This window comes from Gymnoscopelus braueri (assembly GCF_963280865.1).
Source record: "Gymnoscopelus braueri genome assembly, chromosome: 1".
NCBI classification, from domain to species: Eukaryota; Metazoa; Chordata; class Actinopteri; order Myctophiformes; family Myctophidae; genus Gymnoscopelus; species Gymnoscopelus braueri.
The window spans coordinates 29996082-30011097 of record NC_137603.1 but is presented as its reverse complement, the minus strand read 5'-3'; the positions used below and the strand labels follow the sequence as shown (position 1 = coordinate 30011097).

Below are 15016 nucleotides of genomic sequence, written 5' to 3'. Positions count from 1 at the left end.
TACAAAAGTTAAGTTTGTTACAACACTGTTGTCATAATTCAGTCTTAAACCTCAATATTTGGTCTTTTTCTCACTCACTTTCATCTCACCGTGTGTGTCTGTGCGCGCACGCACGTGTGTGTGTGCGTATTGTAACATCCCCATCTGGGGCCCCATATCTGTTCAGTGGAGCAGGCTGTGGAAACTGAGGTTGTGTGTGGGTGCGTTTGCGCACGCATGACTGTTTCCTAAAAAAATGTTGACACCATGAGGGGGAGGTGTGGTCGTACCACACACACACCAGCATCACGCCATAAGTCTTCTGGCTTGCCACCAGAGAGTTTGACCTGGCATCCTGTAGTTTCTATAGTTTTAATGTAAATGTATTTTTATTGTGTTTATATTATTATAATGTTTAGACAGATGACAGCTGGTTTACCTGTGATCCTAGTTTACTGAGACACTACACTGTCTCTCTGCATGTGATGCATGTGTTTACCTTGTTTACTGAGACACTGTCACTCTACATGTGATGTATGCGTTTACCTTGTTTACTGAGACACTACACTGTCTCTCTGCATGTGATGTATGCGTTTATTACCTTGTTTACTGAGACACTACACTGTCACTCTACATGTGATGTGTGTTTACCTTGTTTACTGAGTACACTGTCTCTCTGCATGTGATGCATGTGTTTACCTTGTTTACTGAGACACTGTCACTCTACATGTGATGTATGTGTTTACCTTGTTTACTAAGACACTAGTTTACTGAGACACTACACTGTTTCTCTGCATGTGATGTACAGTATGTAGTAGGGGGTACTAAGTGAAAAATCGTTACGCGGCGGATAAAAGCATGAAATTTGATACAGATGTCCCTTGGGTCATCATAAAACATCCTAGAAGGGGTGCCCAAAAAAATCTTAAACAGGAAGTGAGTTATGGACAAAATCCAAAATGGCCACCTAAACTGTTGACCGTTGACTCAAAAGACACCAAAAGAATCTCCAAAAAGCATAAAATGTGGCACACATGTCCCTTGGGTCATCCTAAGACATCCTAGAAGGGGTGCCCAAAAAATTCTGAAACAGGAAGTGAGTTATTGACCAAATTGAAAATGGCCGCCTAGTGTTGTCGATTGACTCAAAAGACAACTAAAGAATCTCCAAAAAGTATAAAATGTGTCACACATGTCCCTTGGGTCATCCTAAGACATCCTAGAAGGGGTGCCCAAAAAAGTCTTCAACAGGAAGTGAGTTATTGACTAAATTGAAAATGGCCGCCTACAGTGCTGGCGATTGACTCAAAAAGCCTATAGAATCTCCAAAAAGTATACAATTTGGCACATATGTCCCTTGGGTCATCCTAACACATCCTAGAAGGGGTGCCCAAAATAATCTGAAACAGGAAGTGAGTTATTGACTAAATTGAAAATGGCCGCCTACAGTGTTGAAAGATGATGCAAGATACCTAAAGAATCTCATAAAAGCATGAAATGTGGTACAAATGTCCCTTGGGTGATCTGAACGCATCCTACAAGGGGTGCCCAAAAAGGTTTTAAACAGGAAGTGACCGCCTAAAGCAGTTGACACAAAAGAAAACATAAAGGGACGTCATAAAAGTGTATAATTTGGTACGTACATTGAGTGCTTCTTAATATATCCTAGAAGAGGTTATTTATTTGCTTGTTTATTAAACTTTTTAGGAAGGGAAATTCTAAATGGCTGTTTAAACAGTTGACCATGGCAGTCTGCATATTATGCAGACTCAATACGACAGGTTATGCAGTGCATAACCTGCCGTATTTTGTAGTCTACCTTCTGTTTTCATTTCTACATCACTTATTCATTTTACTTTCTGCATTATTTTTTTATTGTACTCTTTGAATCTTCTTTATTTATCTAACTCTCTGCATATTCTTATTTATTTTACTCTGCATCTTATCTTACTCTGCATATTCTTATTTTACTCTCTGCATCTTATTTATTTTGCACTCTACATCTTCTTGCTTGTTTTACACTCTATCTTCTCATGTATTTTCTTCTTGATCATTACTGTTTTTTTGTGATTAGTGTTTAGTAACTAGTACATGTATTCATGTGTGCCATTTCGCAATTACCAGCACATTGGCATAATGCTCTGCAAGGTAACCCAGCATCCCGGCATCTACACTTTCTCGAACAGAAGGGCTCAGCTTTGCAGCCACACTTGAGTTCTCTACAAACTTAAGCAGCCTCTGGCAAGAGTGTCCATAAAGGTGTCCACGAATCAGCGACTTTAATCCATCCATATTTGTCAGGAGATGGTAGAGATTGCATAGCTTTCAGGCTTCTGGACCAAATGCCAGATTGGCTGCTCGATTTGAATATTGTAGCAGTGCAGCCCGTGTGGGAGGAGTGTTTTCCATTGAGAGACTATTAAAACTTTTTTTGGCACCCCTTAGGATGCATTCAGATCACCCAAGGGACATTTGTACCAAATTTCATGCTTTTATATGAGATTATTTTTATGAGTGTCTTTTGCATCGTCTGTCAACACTGTACACGGCCATTTTCAATTTAGTCAATAACTCACTTCCTGTTTCAGATAATTTCAGGCACCCCTTCTAGGATGTCTTAGGATGACCCAAGGGACATGTATGCCAAATTGTATGCTTTTATGAGATTCTTTAGTTGTCTTTTGAGTCAATCGACAACACTGTAGACGGTCATTTTCAATTTTGTCAATGACTCACTTCCTGTTTAAGATTTTTCTGGGCACCCCTTCTGGGATGTCTTGGGATGACCCAAGGGACATGTATGCCAAATTGTATGCTTTTATGAGATTCTTTAGTTGTCTTTTGAGTCAATGGATAACACTGTAGGCGGCCATTTTCAATTTTGTCAATAACTCAGTTCCTGCTTAATATTTTTTTGGGCACCCCTTCTAGGATGTCTTAGGATGACCAAAAGGACATGTGTGCCAAATTGTATGCTTTTATGAGATTCTTTAGTTGTCTTTTGAGTCAATCGACAAGCTAGGCGGCCATTTTCAATTTAGTCCATAACTCACTTCCTGTTTCAGATTCCTTTGGGCACCCCTTCTAGGATGTCTTAGGATGACCCAAGGGACATATGTGCCAAATTTTATGCTTTTTGGAGATTCTTTTGGTGTCTTTTGAGTCAACGGTCAACAGTTTAGGTGGCCATTTTGAATTTTGTCCATAACTCACTTCCTGTTTGAGATTTTTTTGGGCACCCCTTCTAGGATGTCCCAAGGGACATCTGTATCAAATTTCATGCTTTTATCCGCCGCGTAACGATTTGGCCATTTTTTGTGCTTAGTACCCCCTACTAATGTGTTTACCTTGTTTACTGAGACACTACTCTGTCTCTCTACATGTGATGTATGTGTTTACCTTGTTTATTGTAAACATAGTAGTCTGCCTAACCTAAATTGTTTCCCATTCCTTTCCAAAATTGGCATCCAAAGTTTATTGAAAGGCCCCATAGGTTTTTGTTATTTCATACTGCATATATATATATATATATATATATATATATATATATATATATATATATATACACACACACATATGTGACCTGGTGTGGCAAGGAGTTACTTTTGTTGTTAATAAATGTACGACTACGCCAACTTGATGATGTTTGTATCAAGGAATAGAATGAACAACATTTATATAAATCGGGTTCCCCAAAAACAGTTTCGAACAATGAGACCTGAGACATGAGTTTACCCCAAACACATGGAAGTTTATTTAAGTTTAATAATACATATTTATTAAATTCCTATTTAAAATCAACAAAACCTCCAATAATAGTTAACTTACAGCTGTCATTATATAGTATAAATCAGCAAAAACACAATAAATGTGCTACAAATACAAAAGAAAACCAGAGTCTTCTGGCTAGTGGGCGACAACCATTTACAGGGCCAGCTCCTGTAGGTGACTCTACTCTATGCCCAGCCTATGCACACAGCAAGCAGTCGCACACACAGTAGGATTAGAAGAATCAGAGCGCCACCGTGAAAAGAGGAGCATGTGATCACGCCAAACAAACCTTTAGGGCTGTGTACTAAAGAGTGAGACCTAGTGAAACCCCCTGAAGTCATCTGCACCACCACACTCCCTCAGACTCTAGGACAGGTAAACAGCACACACAGGACTCGGTATATGTAGGGGGAAAGAAACAAAACATTAGTATAAAATAGCTGAAGTAACAAAATACTACAATCAAACTATACAAAGCAGCAGTGGCAAGATCTAAGGGAGGAATATAAACAAACATTTAGTACACTACACAAACAATACATTAAATTATTTCAACAAGTTGTTCGTTTGTGTACCTTAAATTGTCCGTGGGTTCTCCTACCCTCTTGTGTTGCCACATAAATACAACTCGGCACATGACACTGAAGCATCGCATGGATCAACCTGAGTGATCACAAGATTATAAATAAATGTCATTATAAATACCAGAACAGACCATTAAAACATATATGCAACTTTACTCACCCCAACAGAGCAAATAATAAAAACAGGAGACCCAGGTCGCACGGCCCAGCGCCAGTAACACACCAAGCAGCCTATGTTTGGCATCAGTTGGCATAGACTGCAGGGCATTTATACAATCACACTAATTGTCAATGGGAAAGTGGATAGTGCAGCTGTCCTATGGTGGCCCCTGAGGATCAACTCTGACTGGCTACACACACACACACACACACACACACACACACACACACACACACACACACACACACACACAATTGTATGATAAATAGTTATACAACACAAGGAGAGATGTCAAAGGGTTAATGAATTCAACAGGGCAGAGATATGATGTTGTCTGACACAGTTCAGCTGAGGACACAGCCACGGCCCACACACACGCACGTGCGCACGCACACACATACTGTACTCTGTGTGCATGTCTGTATGAACATGAGCTTGCATGTACATGGTTGCATGCAAGCGAGTGTGTGCAACTGCAGACAAAGTCAGTTTTTATAATGTGCAACCTTGTGCACGTGTCTGTGTGCATGCGTCTGTTTATATACGTGTGTGTGTGTGTGTGTGTGTGTGTGTGTGTGTGTGTGTGTGTGTGTGTGTGTGTGTGTGTGTGTGTGTGTTCGTCTGCGTGCATGCTTGAGTGCTTGAGTGCGAGCGTGTGTGAGTGCATGTGGTAGTAGTCTTTTCATAACCTTAGCAAACTTATGACAGAGCTGATCAAAGTTTAGACGCAAGGTTTAAGAGGAATGACAGATCTACAAATCCTTACCAGAGTGTAGTAAGGAGTTAAGAGTATATGTAGCTACCTTATGATTATTACAGTTATGAGAAAGGAAAATAAAATGAAACTGAAATAAGGTAATAATAAATAAAATAAGCACTAAATAGATTTGTATACAATGGGACAGTAATAAACATTATTGCGCATAAGGTCATGACAAAGATATATTGTCATGACATAGAAATAAATAGATAAAAAATACATAAGAGTTTGAAAGGTGGCCACATGTATGTAAGATTGATGGATGAGTGTGAATGTTTAATGATACATCAATGAAGGTAAACAGTTAATGGGATGAAGCCACTGTGTGTAGTGATGACATCTGTAAGATGCTACAGAGACATTGAACCGGTATCTGAGGTGAAATGAGAACGAGAGTCAAGGGCTGTGATGTTTAAATCTACCTCAAATCTCATAAAAGGCTGTTGATGTGCTGGTAATGTTCTTAGAAATAGCCTACTACTGAAAAGCTGTTATATGCTGCTGATTTTCCCAAATAACAGCTGAGATCTTTTCTGAATGATGGTGAATATATATATATATATATATATATATATTGACCTGTTATCCTGTCGAGGCAAACTATTGCAAAATAGAAGTAGATTTTACCTTGTCTGAAGTGTTTCCTGGTGACATGTGAATGAACCAATGGGAGAAAGTTGCACAGAGCAGTTGGGCAGTTGAGTTGAATATAACACACACATGTTTGTATTATGAGGCTTAAGAGAATGATTGGGGGTTTGATAAGTGTTGTAATGTTGAGAAGTATAAGAGTATATAGTACTGGGATTTAAATAAGAATATTAGAAGTTGTTTGGAAGTGTGGAATAATGAGAAGGTTGTCGTGTTGGGAAAAAAATGCAGAAGTTGTTGTTTTGTAAAGGGTTAAAAAGTACTGGCTTATCGGGAAATTGCTGAACTTGTGAAGGTATTGAGAGAACATACTGCTAGAATTAACTAAAGTGGCACAAACGTTGTAATTGTTTTTAGAATATTTTTTGTGACACCGGGCTGTCCCGAAGCAAATACACGCACACACATACCTGAACACAAAACACACGCACAACACATATACACTACACACGCATGCATACACACACACACACACACACACACACTGAGCTACAGCATGGAGCAGGCTGGAGTGTAGGACACACACACACACACACACACACACACACACACACACACACACACACACACACACACACACACACACATATTCTGTGTGCTTGTCTGTATGTGTATGTGTATGAGCTTGCCCAGCCCAGGTAGCAAATCATGTCAGATTTCTAGTGTGACGACGTCTCCACGCCCCGCCGACCGGAGCGTCCGCTCGTCGCGACCCGACGTCTCCACGTGACGTCCTTGATCAGCGTTTACCGTGCGCTGCGCCGAGCGCACACCAGGCGTAGCGCTGGCGGGCCGGGTGGACCCGCGAGCGGCCGAGTAGTGTGGCGCTGTCGTATATGACCCTTCCCCCCCATATATTGCGAACCCCCCCTCGTATATGACCCCCCCATTTATTGTAAACCCCCCTCCCTCCCACATATTTATATATAAACACATGTAATAAAGGAGCCCAGATGTGAACTTTGTTTTTTTTTTCGTTTTATTAAAATAGTAAAAGAAAGTTACAAATGCATAAAGCTATCACAATTGTCAATTGTACAAGGCAGGATGATGTGGGCTATCACAGTTCTGTTGGCCTTCCATCCTCTTTGGGTCCAGTCCTAACCTTAGCAAGGCAGAGAGTTTCACGATCAAAGTGGGTGATGATGTCATCAAAAGAAAGGATGAAATTACCTACCTGGGCTCCATCTTGGAGGCAAACCTCTCTGGTAACAAAAACGCCGAAAAAGTGATCAAAAATGTCAACCGAACAACACGCTATTTGTGGAGGATTGATCGCCTAGTCAGTAAGAATACTCTGAAGATTCTTGCAGGGGCCCTCATTCAAGGTCATTATGATTATGCATGCACTTCATGGTATCACAACACCTCCAAGGCCTTAAAAACAAGGCTCCAAACATCCCAAAACAAACTTGTAAGGCTACTTCTTGGCCTCAATCACGGAACCCATCTAACCCCTGCTCATTTTGCTAGGATTGGATGGCTTAGGGTTGAGGACAGAGTACAGCAACTTGCTATGGGCCTGGTCTTCAAGATACACCACAACATTGGGATCCCCCTGTATTTGTCAAAATACTTCCAAAATGTTAATGAAGTCCATGATCATAACACCAGAGGCAGCTCCACTGATCATGTTCAACCCAGATTTGGCTCAACTAAGGGTATGAACTCGTTCACATGCTATTCAGCAAAAATGTGGAATGCCCTACCAAAAGGAGTAAAGGAGTGTAAAACCCTACTCACTTTCAAAACTGCCCTAAAGATACACCTTCAGGAGGCTGCAATTCGAAAATGGCCCCTGTCTAAGTCTTAACCTACCCCCCCCTACCCCCCCCCTCCTTCATTTTCCTCTTTTGTATATATTTATATATATTTTTCTCTCGTCATACCAGTAACCTGAAAGCTGATTGTATGACATTCTGTATAGTAGTGTGTATATCTGCCTGCCTCTTATATTTCATCATGATTTGTGTGCATGGGGTTCTCATCTTAAACAAGCGTTATGCTTAATGAGGGTTTCCAGTTTAGTAGACCTTGTATTGTGAATTTGTACTTCCATGTACTGTTATGTACTGTCATGTACTATTCTCATGTCTTTCTAAATAAACTACATCAATCAATCAATTCTCTTGTCTAGTCAGTGGTGTAAAGCATTGGTTCTCAAAGTGGGGTCCGGGGACCCCCAGGGGTCCTTGGGGGGGTTCCAGGGGGTCCCCAGTCAAATGATTGATAGGAACCAAATGGACCCTTGTGGGTCTGTCACTCTGAGAGCAGTGGTGGGTTCTACCGTCAGATGCTGTGTACGTCGTACACCTTGAGATTTTTTTTCAATCTTGAATCTTCAATACGGTTTGTGTCTTCAATGCCAAGTTAATACTATTCTGTAATAGATACATGAATGCTTGCTGTTAACACTGCTATTATGTCTGATAAGCCTAATCAGCATCTATTTATAGAAATCCTTGCGCTCTTACATGGTAATAATCGTTGCGTTGCATTGAAAATGCATCTAAGCTTGGAAGTGGTTGAGCTCAGGTGATCAGACATCAGTAAAAAAAATCAGTACAAAAGAAAAATCAGTACAAAGCATATTGCATGTGGGCCACCTCAAGGAAATAGGAAAATTTTCACATGCAATATGTTTGTGGGCCACACACGCGCGCAAAGCGCGCGGATTTTTTTTTTACATTTAATTAATTATAGACGCGCGCATGCCGTGCGTGTGGGAGGCAGGGAATAATCATAGTATACCTTCAAAAAAAAACTAGAACACAACACTGTCTGAGAGTGTACAAATGGAACCAAATGGACCCGTAAGGGTCCATTTGTACACTCTCAGAGTTTGATTAACATTGGTTTTACAGTGTATATTGGGGTGCCAAAAAAGTTTGAGAAGGACTGGTGTAAAGTAACTAAGTACATTTACTCAAGTACTGCACTTAAGTACCATTTTGAGGTATTTTTACTTACTGGAGTATTTCCAATTTTCAGTACTTTTACTCCACTACATCTCAGACAAACATTGTACTTACTATATTTTTTGACAACTTTAGTTACTTTGTAGATTTTGATTACAAAACATACATTACCCACTTCAGCCCTATATACGTGTCAGCCATTTGAAAATAGCTGATCTACAATCTCACAATGGGTTGCTATGTAACACATTGTGAGCTTGTAGATCTGCTATTTTCAAAAGATTTATATACATTTTAGACCATTAGGACAGTCTGCATAATGAGTATTACTTTTACACAAGAAATGTTTGAATTCCGGACTTACCAGGATATGCATTTTCTCAATATGTCAAACAAGCAGTAAAATAAACCCCACAATACCATACCATACCAGCATTAGAAAAGAGATAAAACAGTGCAACTACATACATGTGTATCTATGACATTGTAAATACCATCATTGACAGTTATACGTATTTAGTCTTGCTGTAGACAGATTGCCTGCTGCTAACCCTAAAAATGTATTATAGTAAACAGAAAGAGGACTGAGGCACCATCAGAGCTGACATTGACCAGAAAGAGTATCGTTTGATGTGGGTCCACTATAAGAGAACTCAGTTTGGTTTGTTAAGGGTCTGTATGTTACAAGGCAATGTAGCCTGGTACCACAGACAATTGCTTTTAGAAGTATTTCCTAAAACTAAATTAAGACCTAAACATCATTATATTGAACATTATACTTTGCTGATAAAACATTTGGTCCATTAATTGAGTTTTGGACTCTTCGATTTGATCCAAAACAAGAAAGTCCTTGGAGTGAAGTGATGAGCAGAGCAGCTTTCATTCAGTAGGCAGCAAGGAGTGTGTCGACATCAGATGGTCCGGAACAGCAACCATTAGACACCAACAGCTGAAAAGCAGAGAAAACACATATTAACCACTTTAGCCATAGGCCATCTCCTATTTCTGTAGCGTGAGGCAGCTTGATGAACAAGTACACCCCCTGGAAATGACGCAGGGGTCCCAGTCTTTTCTTGACTAAATGTGAAACATTTTAACAACACATCCTCAATGAAACATTACCGTAACAAGATGGTCTTTGGGAGTGATGAGTAGATTTCCTTCAACAGGGTAGAAAGCGAGGGTCATTCAGACGGTCAGAACAGCAACACCACACCAATAAGACAGCAGCTGAAACAGAGAAAACATGTTATATTGACCACTTAAACCCTCTAGACTTGGTAAACTTCATTGCAGACTAAACTAAAATCAGAAAATATAATTCTGACATCAATATAATATGATGCTGACTCGTACAGTCCTAGTTGATGCATTTGGAGGGTGGATAGTGGGTACCTTGCGGCCTTTCTCGCTGTCGGGGAGGTAGCAGTGTCGAGGAAAGCCTCTGGCTGTGTAGGGCTTGCCTGGGTTCGGGTGCTCATCTGGTCAGGGAGAGAGAGGGGTCACATCAATTAATTTATCATCATCAAAGTCTAAACTTTTTTTTCTTTTTCCTTTTGCAATTTATTTCTGAGATCTCAGAGTCAACAGAACAAAGGGGAACTTCAACTCACTGCTCCAATGCTACCGTTTGATTACAGAGAGAATTATGAGTCATACCTTCTCTGGTGGACTTTTGACTTTCTGTAGATACTTCTTTACCACCTCCTCTGGAGTCTTGCCTGGAGAGACAAGACGAGAAGGACAAGAAAGCAGAGGAGTGAAGATGGGAGAAAGTGGAGAAAAAAAGTTTTCGAGCGTGCTACTCTCTTTTCTATACAACCATTCTTTTCAGATTACAGTTAAACACACATGGTGAATTTATTTTCTTTGTTTCTTTGTTCTTTGTTAGTTGACAGTTCATATGAATGGCCTGAACGGCCTGTAGTTTGCCGTTTTACCCCTGCTGGTGTCAAAAAGATATTTTTCTCCAAAGGGTTGTTATAAATGCATGGAACATTTAACCGCTGATAAACAGTCCAGTGTTTCTGAAATAATTCTACAACGTGCCTAGTTTAACTAGCTATGTAGTATAAAACAAGCATGGCAACATAAGGGCACAGTCACACATAGGCTTCAGAAGCTCCAGCGTCCTTGTTCACTTCAGTTCTGTGGGGGATTATGCGCTTGCTGTGTTTTGCAGCGACACTTTCAATGTGTCTGAAGCGAATTGGTGATCTTGTAGTTTTCTTTCAGTGAGCCAACCGCTCAAGTCAAACAAACTACAAACCAGAGAACTGGCACTGCCCACAAGGCAATATGGGGAAGTATGCGTCTGACCCCTTGACATGTGTTAACTACAAGGCTTCTGACCTAGATGTGTGACCATGCCCTGAATCCTCCTCACAACTTGAGAAGTAGATGGGAAGGCATGTTTTGAACTGTACTTAAACAGGTTAAGGTTAATACTATATGCTTCCAGTCGCTAGTTTAAAGTCTTCTTTCAATCACCATGATATGCGTGAAATTATGGTCCCATTTCTTTTAAAATTGACGATCCAACCAATAGCATTCATTTGGTGCAGAGCTTGGTCGGAGGCTGGCTGTGGGGCAGTGGAGCAGGATGCAGAGCTTGGTCAAGGGGGGGGAAGGAGGGAGGAGGAGGCTGGCCTTCAGATGATGGATGTCCTCCTTGATGGAGGTCAGGTGTTGAACTACGGGAAGCTACTACTATTGTCGCACATATATATATATATATATATATTAATTTAATGAAAGAAAACAAAAGCCTACACATGTATATTTGGTTATGTACTGTGCCATTGAGAATTTATTTTGAAATAAAACGTTGTATTTTGTGTCACTTCTTTTGAACTGTTGTGCAATGATTTATAATGTCATGCAAAAATGGTAAATGGTGCATTTAAGTACTCGACTCCGGTACTCGAGTCAAAGTATAGATTCTCCAGGTGAAATATTACTCAACTACGGTACAATTGTAAGTTAGTTGCACAGTGAAATTGGTATTTGAGTTAAACCGTGTCACCCGAGCCTGGAGTACTTGCTTTTAAGGCCTTGAATTCATGGAGATTGTTCAGTTTTTGTCGCATTCCTAAGAGTCTGCTTTGAGTCTCCTACCGCAGACGCATCTTTCAGCCGGTCTTTGTGACAAGGCGAGACTTTGGAACCGTCAACAAGGTCCTGCTGGATATGCAGGAGCCAGACCATTTAGGGCTTTAAAAAAAAGCAGTCAAATCTTAAAATCTATTCTAAGACTAGCAGGTAACCAGTGAAGGGCCGGAAGCAGTAGAGGGAAAAGTAGGCCTACTCATGTTTTTTTACTTTGTCCACCACTGCTCATCTCTTTACACTGGCTCCCAGATCCCATTTTAAGATTTTACTCCTAACCTACAACATCTTACACCAGTGGTTCTCAAACTTTTTCATGTCAAGGACCCCCAAATTGACACGTGTCGTGTAAAATAGGTGCCAATATGCGGTTACCAGGCTGGTAGTTGTAATAAAATGGAGGAAGAGAAGAGAGACGTCAGGTTTCCAGGTTCTGATCATTCATTTATTCAGCATTCGAGTACAACAGCATAGCAGAAGCAGCCAGGGGCAGGAGCCCCTGTCCACCCCCCAGCAGCCTCACGGCTTGTGGAGACAGTCCTCTCTAGTCATTTTACAGTCACTCTTTATACACTGTAGGTAGCTGACATTACAATACAGACGGTTCATGTGGGGTGGGGGTCAATGAGATGCTTAGACATCCACCTCTTCATACTGGTGGTATTCTGTCTCTTCACTGGGTCCAGCTTCAGAAACACCTTGGAGATCTATCTCTTCATACAGGTGGTTTTCTTCTTCTTCTTCTTCAGTTTCAGCAGTGGAACCAGCAACATTATAGTAAACTATCTCAACATTATCCCGTCCTACATTATAATAAACCAACTCGACGTTCTCCACTCCTGTCCTCTGCCTTCTGGTGGCCTGGAGAAACACATCAGCATCTAACTTTATCTTATTGGAACAGTAATCCACCTGATTCGGATGCTATCAATGCATTGAATGGGACATTATCACCTCTTATTAGACCTTTGAATGGGCGAAATAGGCGACATACTGACCTACCCGTGATTTATCAGACCATTCATTGGGTGTTATCAAGACATATACTGACCTACCAACGGAGATGACTTAAATAGTTCAGTTTCGGTTTTGGTTTTGGTTTCGGACCATGACGGAAGCGCGCAGTCACAGGCGAACTGTCACCCCGTGAAGGACCACCGAGGGAGCTAAGGCGACCGAGTTGCCGTCCTGAACGGTGTGACGTTCGCCTGTGCCTACTCAGCGCCGTTCGAGTTATGTACCGATAGGCACAGAATCGTAAATATTGTTGTGGGGACTGCTCCGCCTCCAAGTAGGTCAGTAGCTCCTGATTACGCCCCATGAATGGTCTGACAAATCGCAGGTAGGTCTAAATCGTGCCTACTCCGTCGCCTACTCGCCCATTCAAAGGTCTGATAAAACGTGATAATCTCCCATTCAATGCATTGATAGCATTCGAAGCCGCTGACAGATCAGGTTCTCTTACAGTGAGTACAAACAGTGTAACTACTTCATTTACATTGCAGTCTTGTAATGAATAAAGATTCAAACAATTACCTTCCAGAGGACACTGATTATCACCAGCAGCAACAGCATTATGGCTATAACTTTGCAGATGTTAGCTGTCAGATGAGAAGCTGTGAGAGACATACGAGCGTTAGAACATCACCACACATCATGTAAGGAACAGCTCTTTTGTAATTTGATATACATCAATCATACAGTTGATGAAATTCTCGGTATAAATTCATGTAATTTCTGAGTGTGCTTCTTTGATTGAGATTCATGTTGTGACTAGAAAAGTCCATTTCATTCAGGTTACCTGTGACTGTGAGAGAGAGGATCTCGCTCTCAGAGGAGAAGTCATGAGAATAAACATCGGTGTGATTTATAACAACATTGACGTGATAAACACAGCTGTAGTTTCCTTGGTGGGTGTGGTTTGCTGCAGGAAACAGGAAATCAGAAGAGTGATTGACAGCTGGCTGAGTGTGGGTGTGTGTTGTGTTGGATCCAGTGAAGGTGAGGTGGAAGGAGCCTCCTGGGTACTGTGGCTGGATGGAGCAGCTAATCATGAAGTCAGAACCCTCCAACTCCTGCTGCCCCTGCTGCTGGCCTTCAGAAACCCCGTTTATGGAGGGGAAGAGGGTGATGATTGGCTTAAACAGCAGATCTGTAACAAGACAGAGGTGATTGGCTGAAGCAGGAGATATGTAACAAGACAGAGGCGATTGGCTGAAGCAGCAGATCTGTAACAAGACAGAGGTGATTGGCTGAAGCAACAGACAGACCACATTTATCAGATATGTGACAATTTATTCCAACCATTCTGTTATGTTTTGGTTCCATTTGGTGTTACGACTATGGTTGTGTTTTCTTTTATATTTCTGTTTTAGTATGTAGTGTAGGGCATAGCAGTGGTGGCCATTTTGTGGTTCCACAAAAAAAAAGCCCATTTAGATTTCCAAAATTATTTATATAAATTATTTTAAGCCTAGAATCAAGCCATCCAGGCTCCTGGTGAATCATGACCATAAAATATTTCATTTTGTGAAAGGAAAAACTTGATAACCGCAAAACAAATGGTATTTATTAAATATAGTATATCATATAAGTAAATATTTAAAAAAAAGTTTTCACAGAATCAAATGTTGTCAACACGGGGACCCCCCCGGACTCCCGTGGACCCCCGGCCCCCCGTGTACCCCCGGACCCCCGTGGACCCCCGGACCCCCATGGACCCCGGACCCCTGTGATATATTATCTGTAATATATTATCAAACATCTATATATGAAACAATATGAACTATAGTGTTAACAGAGTGACAATGACATATCACTTGAGTCATTGTGAAACAATTATGATTCATGGTCACACACTATTTCAGTAATATAATTTATTTGATTATATCTTATTGTATTGATTTCATTTTATTTGAATGCAGGGTCATTAAAATGAGTCCATATACAAACACATATGTTGAATTAACTGTGAAAAAACTTGAAGAACAAGGCACTGGATTAAGTAAGCTTGGCTGTTAGCCTGCTCCTGGCCAGGCTAACTTCACAGCTAAATTGCCATGGTAACTAAGGTAGGATTGCTTCA

The 15016-nt window shown here is 40.8% G+C and overlaps 1 protein-coding gene across 1 annotated transcript in view; it reads right to left on the bottom strand.

Annotated features, from left to right (window-relative positions):
* Positions 1 to 12564: 12564 nt before the first annotated feature.
* LOC308088323 (uncharacterized protein) overlaps positions 12565 to 15016 on the bottom strand; it is a gene marked incomplete at its 3' end in the record, with an annotated part of 5001 nt that continues 2549 nt past the window's right edge. Inside the window, exons 2-4 of the mRNA XM_080432731.1 lie at positions 13733 to 14083; positions 13468 to 13547; positions 12565 to 12792 (exon numbers count right to left, since the gene is read on the bottom strand). Of these exons, the coding sequence (XP_080288857.1) occupies positions 12565 to 12792; positions 13468 to 13547; positions 13733 to 13985 (561 nt within the window). The 5' untranslated portion in view covers positions 13986 to 14083. The remainder of the gene's footprint in view (positions 12793 to 13467; positions 13548 to 13732; positions 14084 to 15016) is intronic.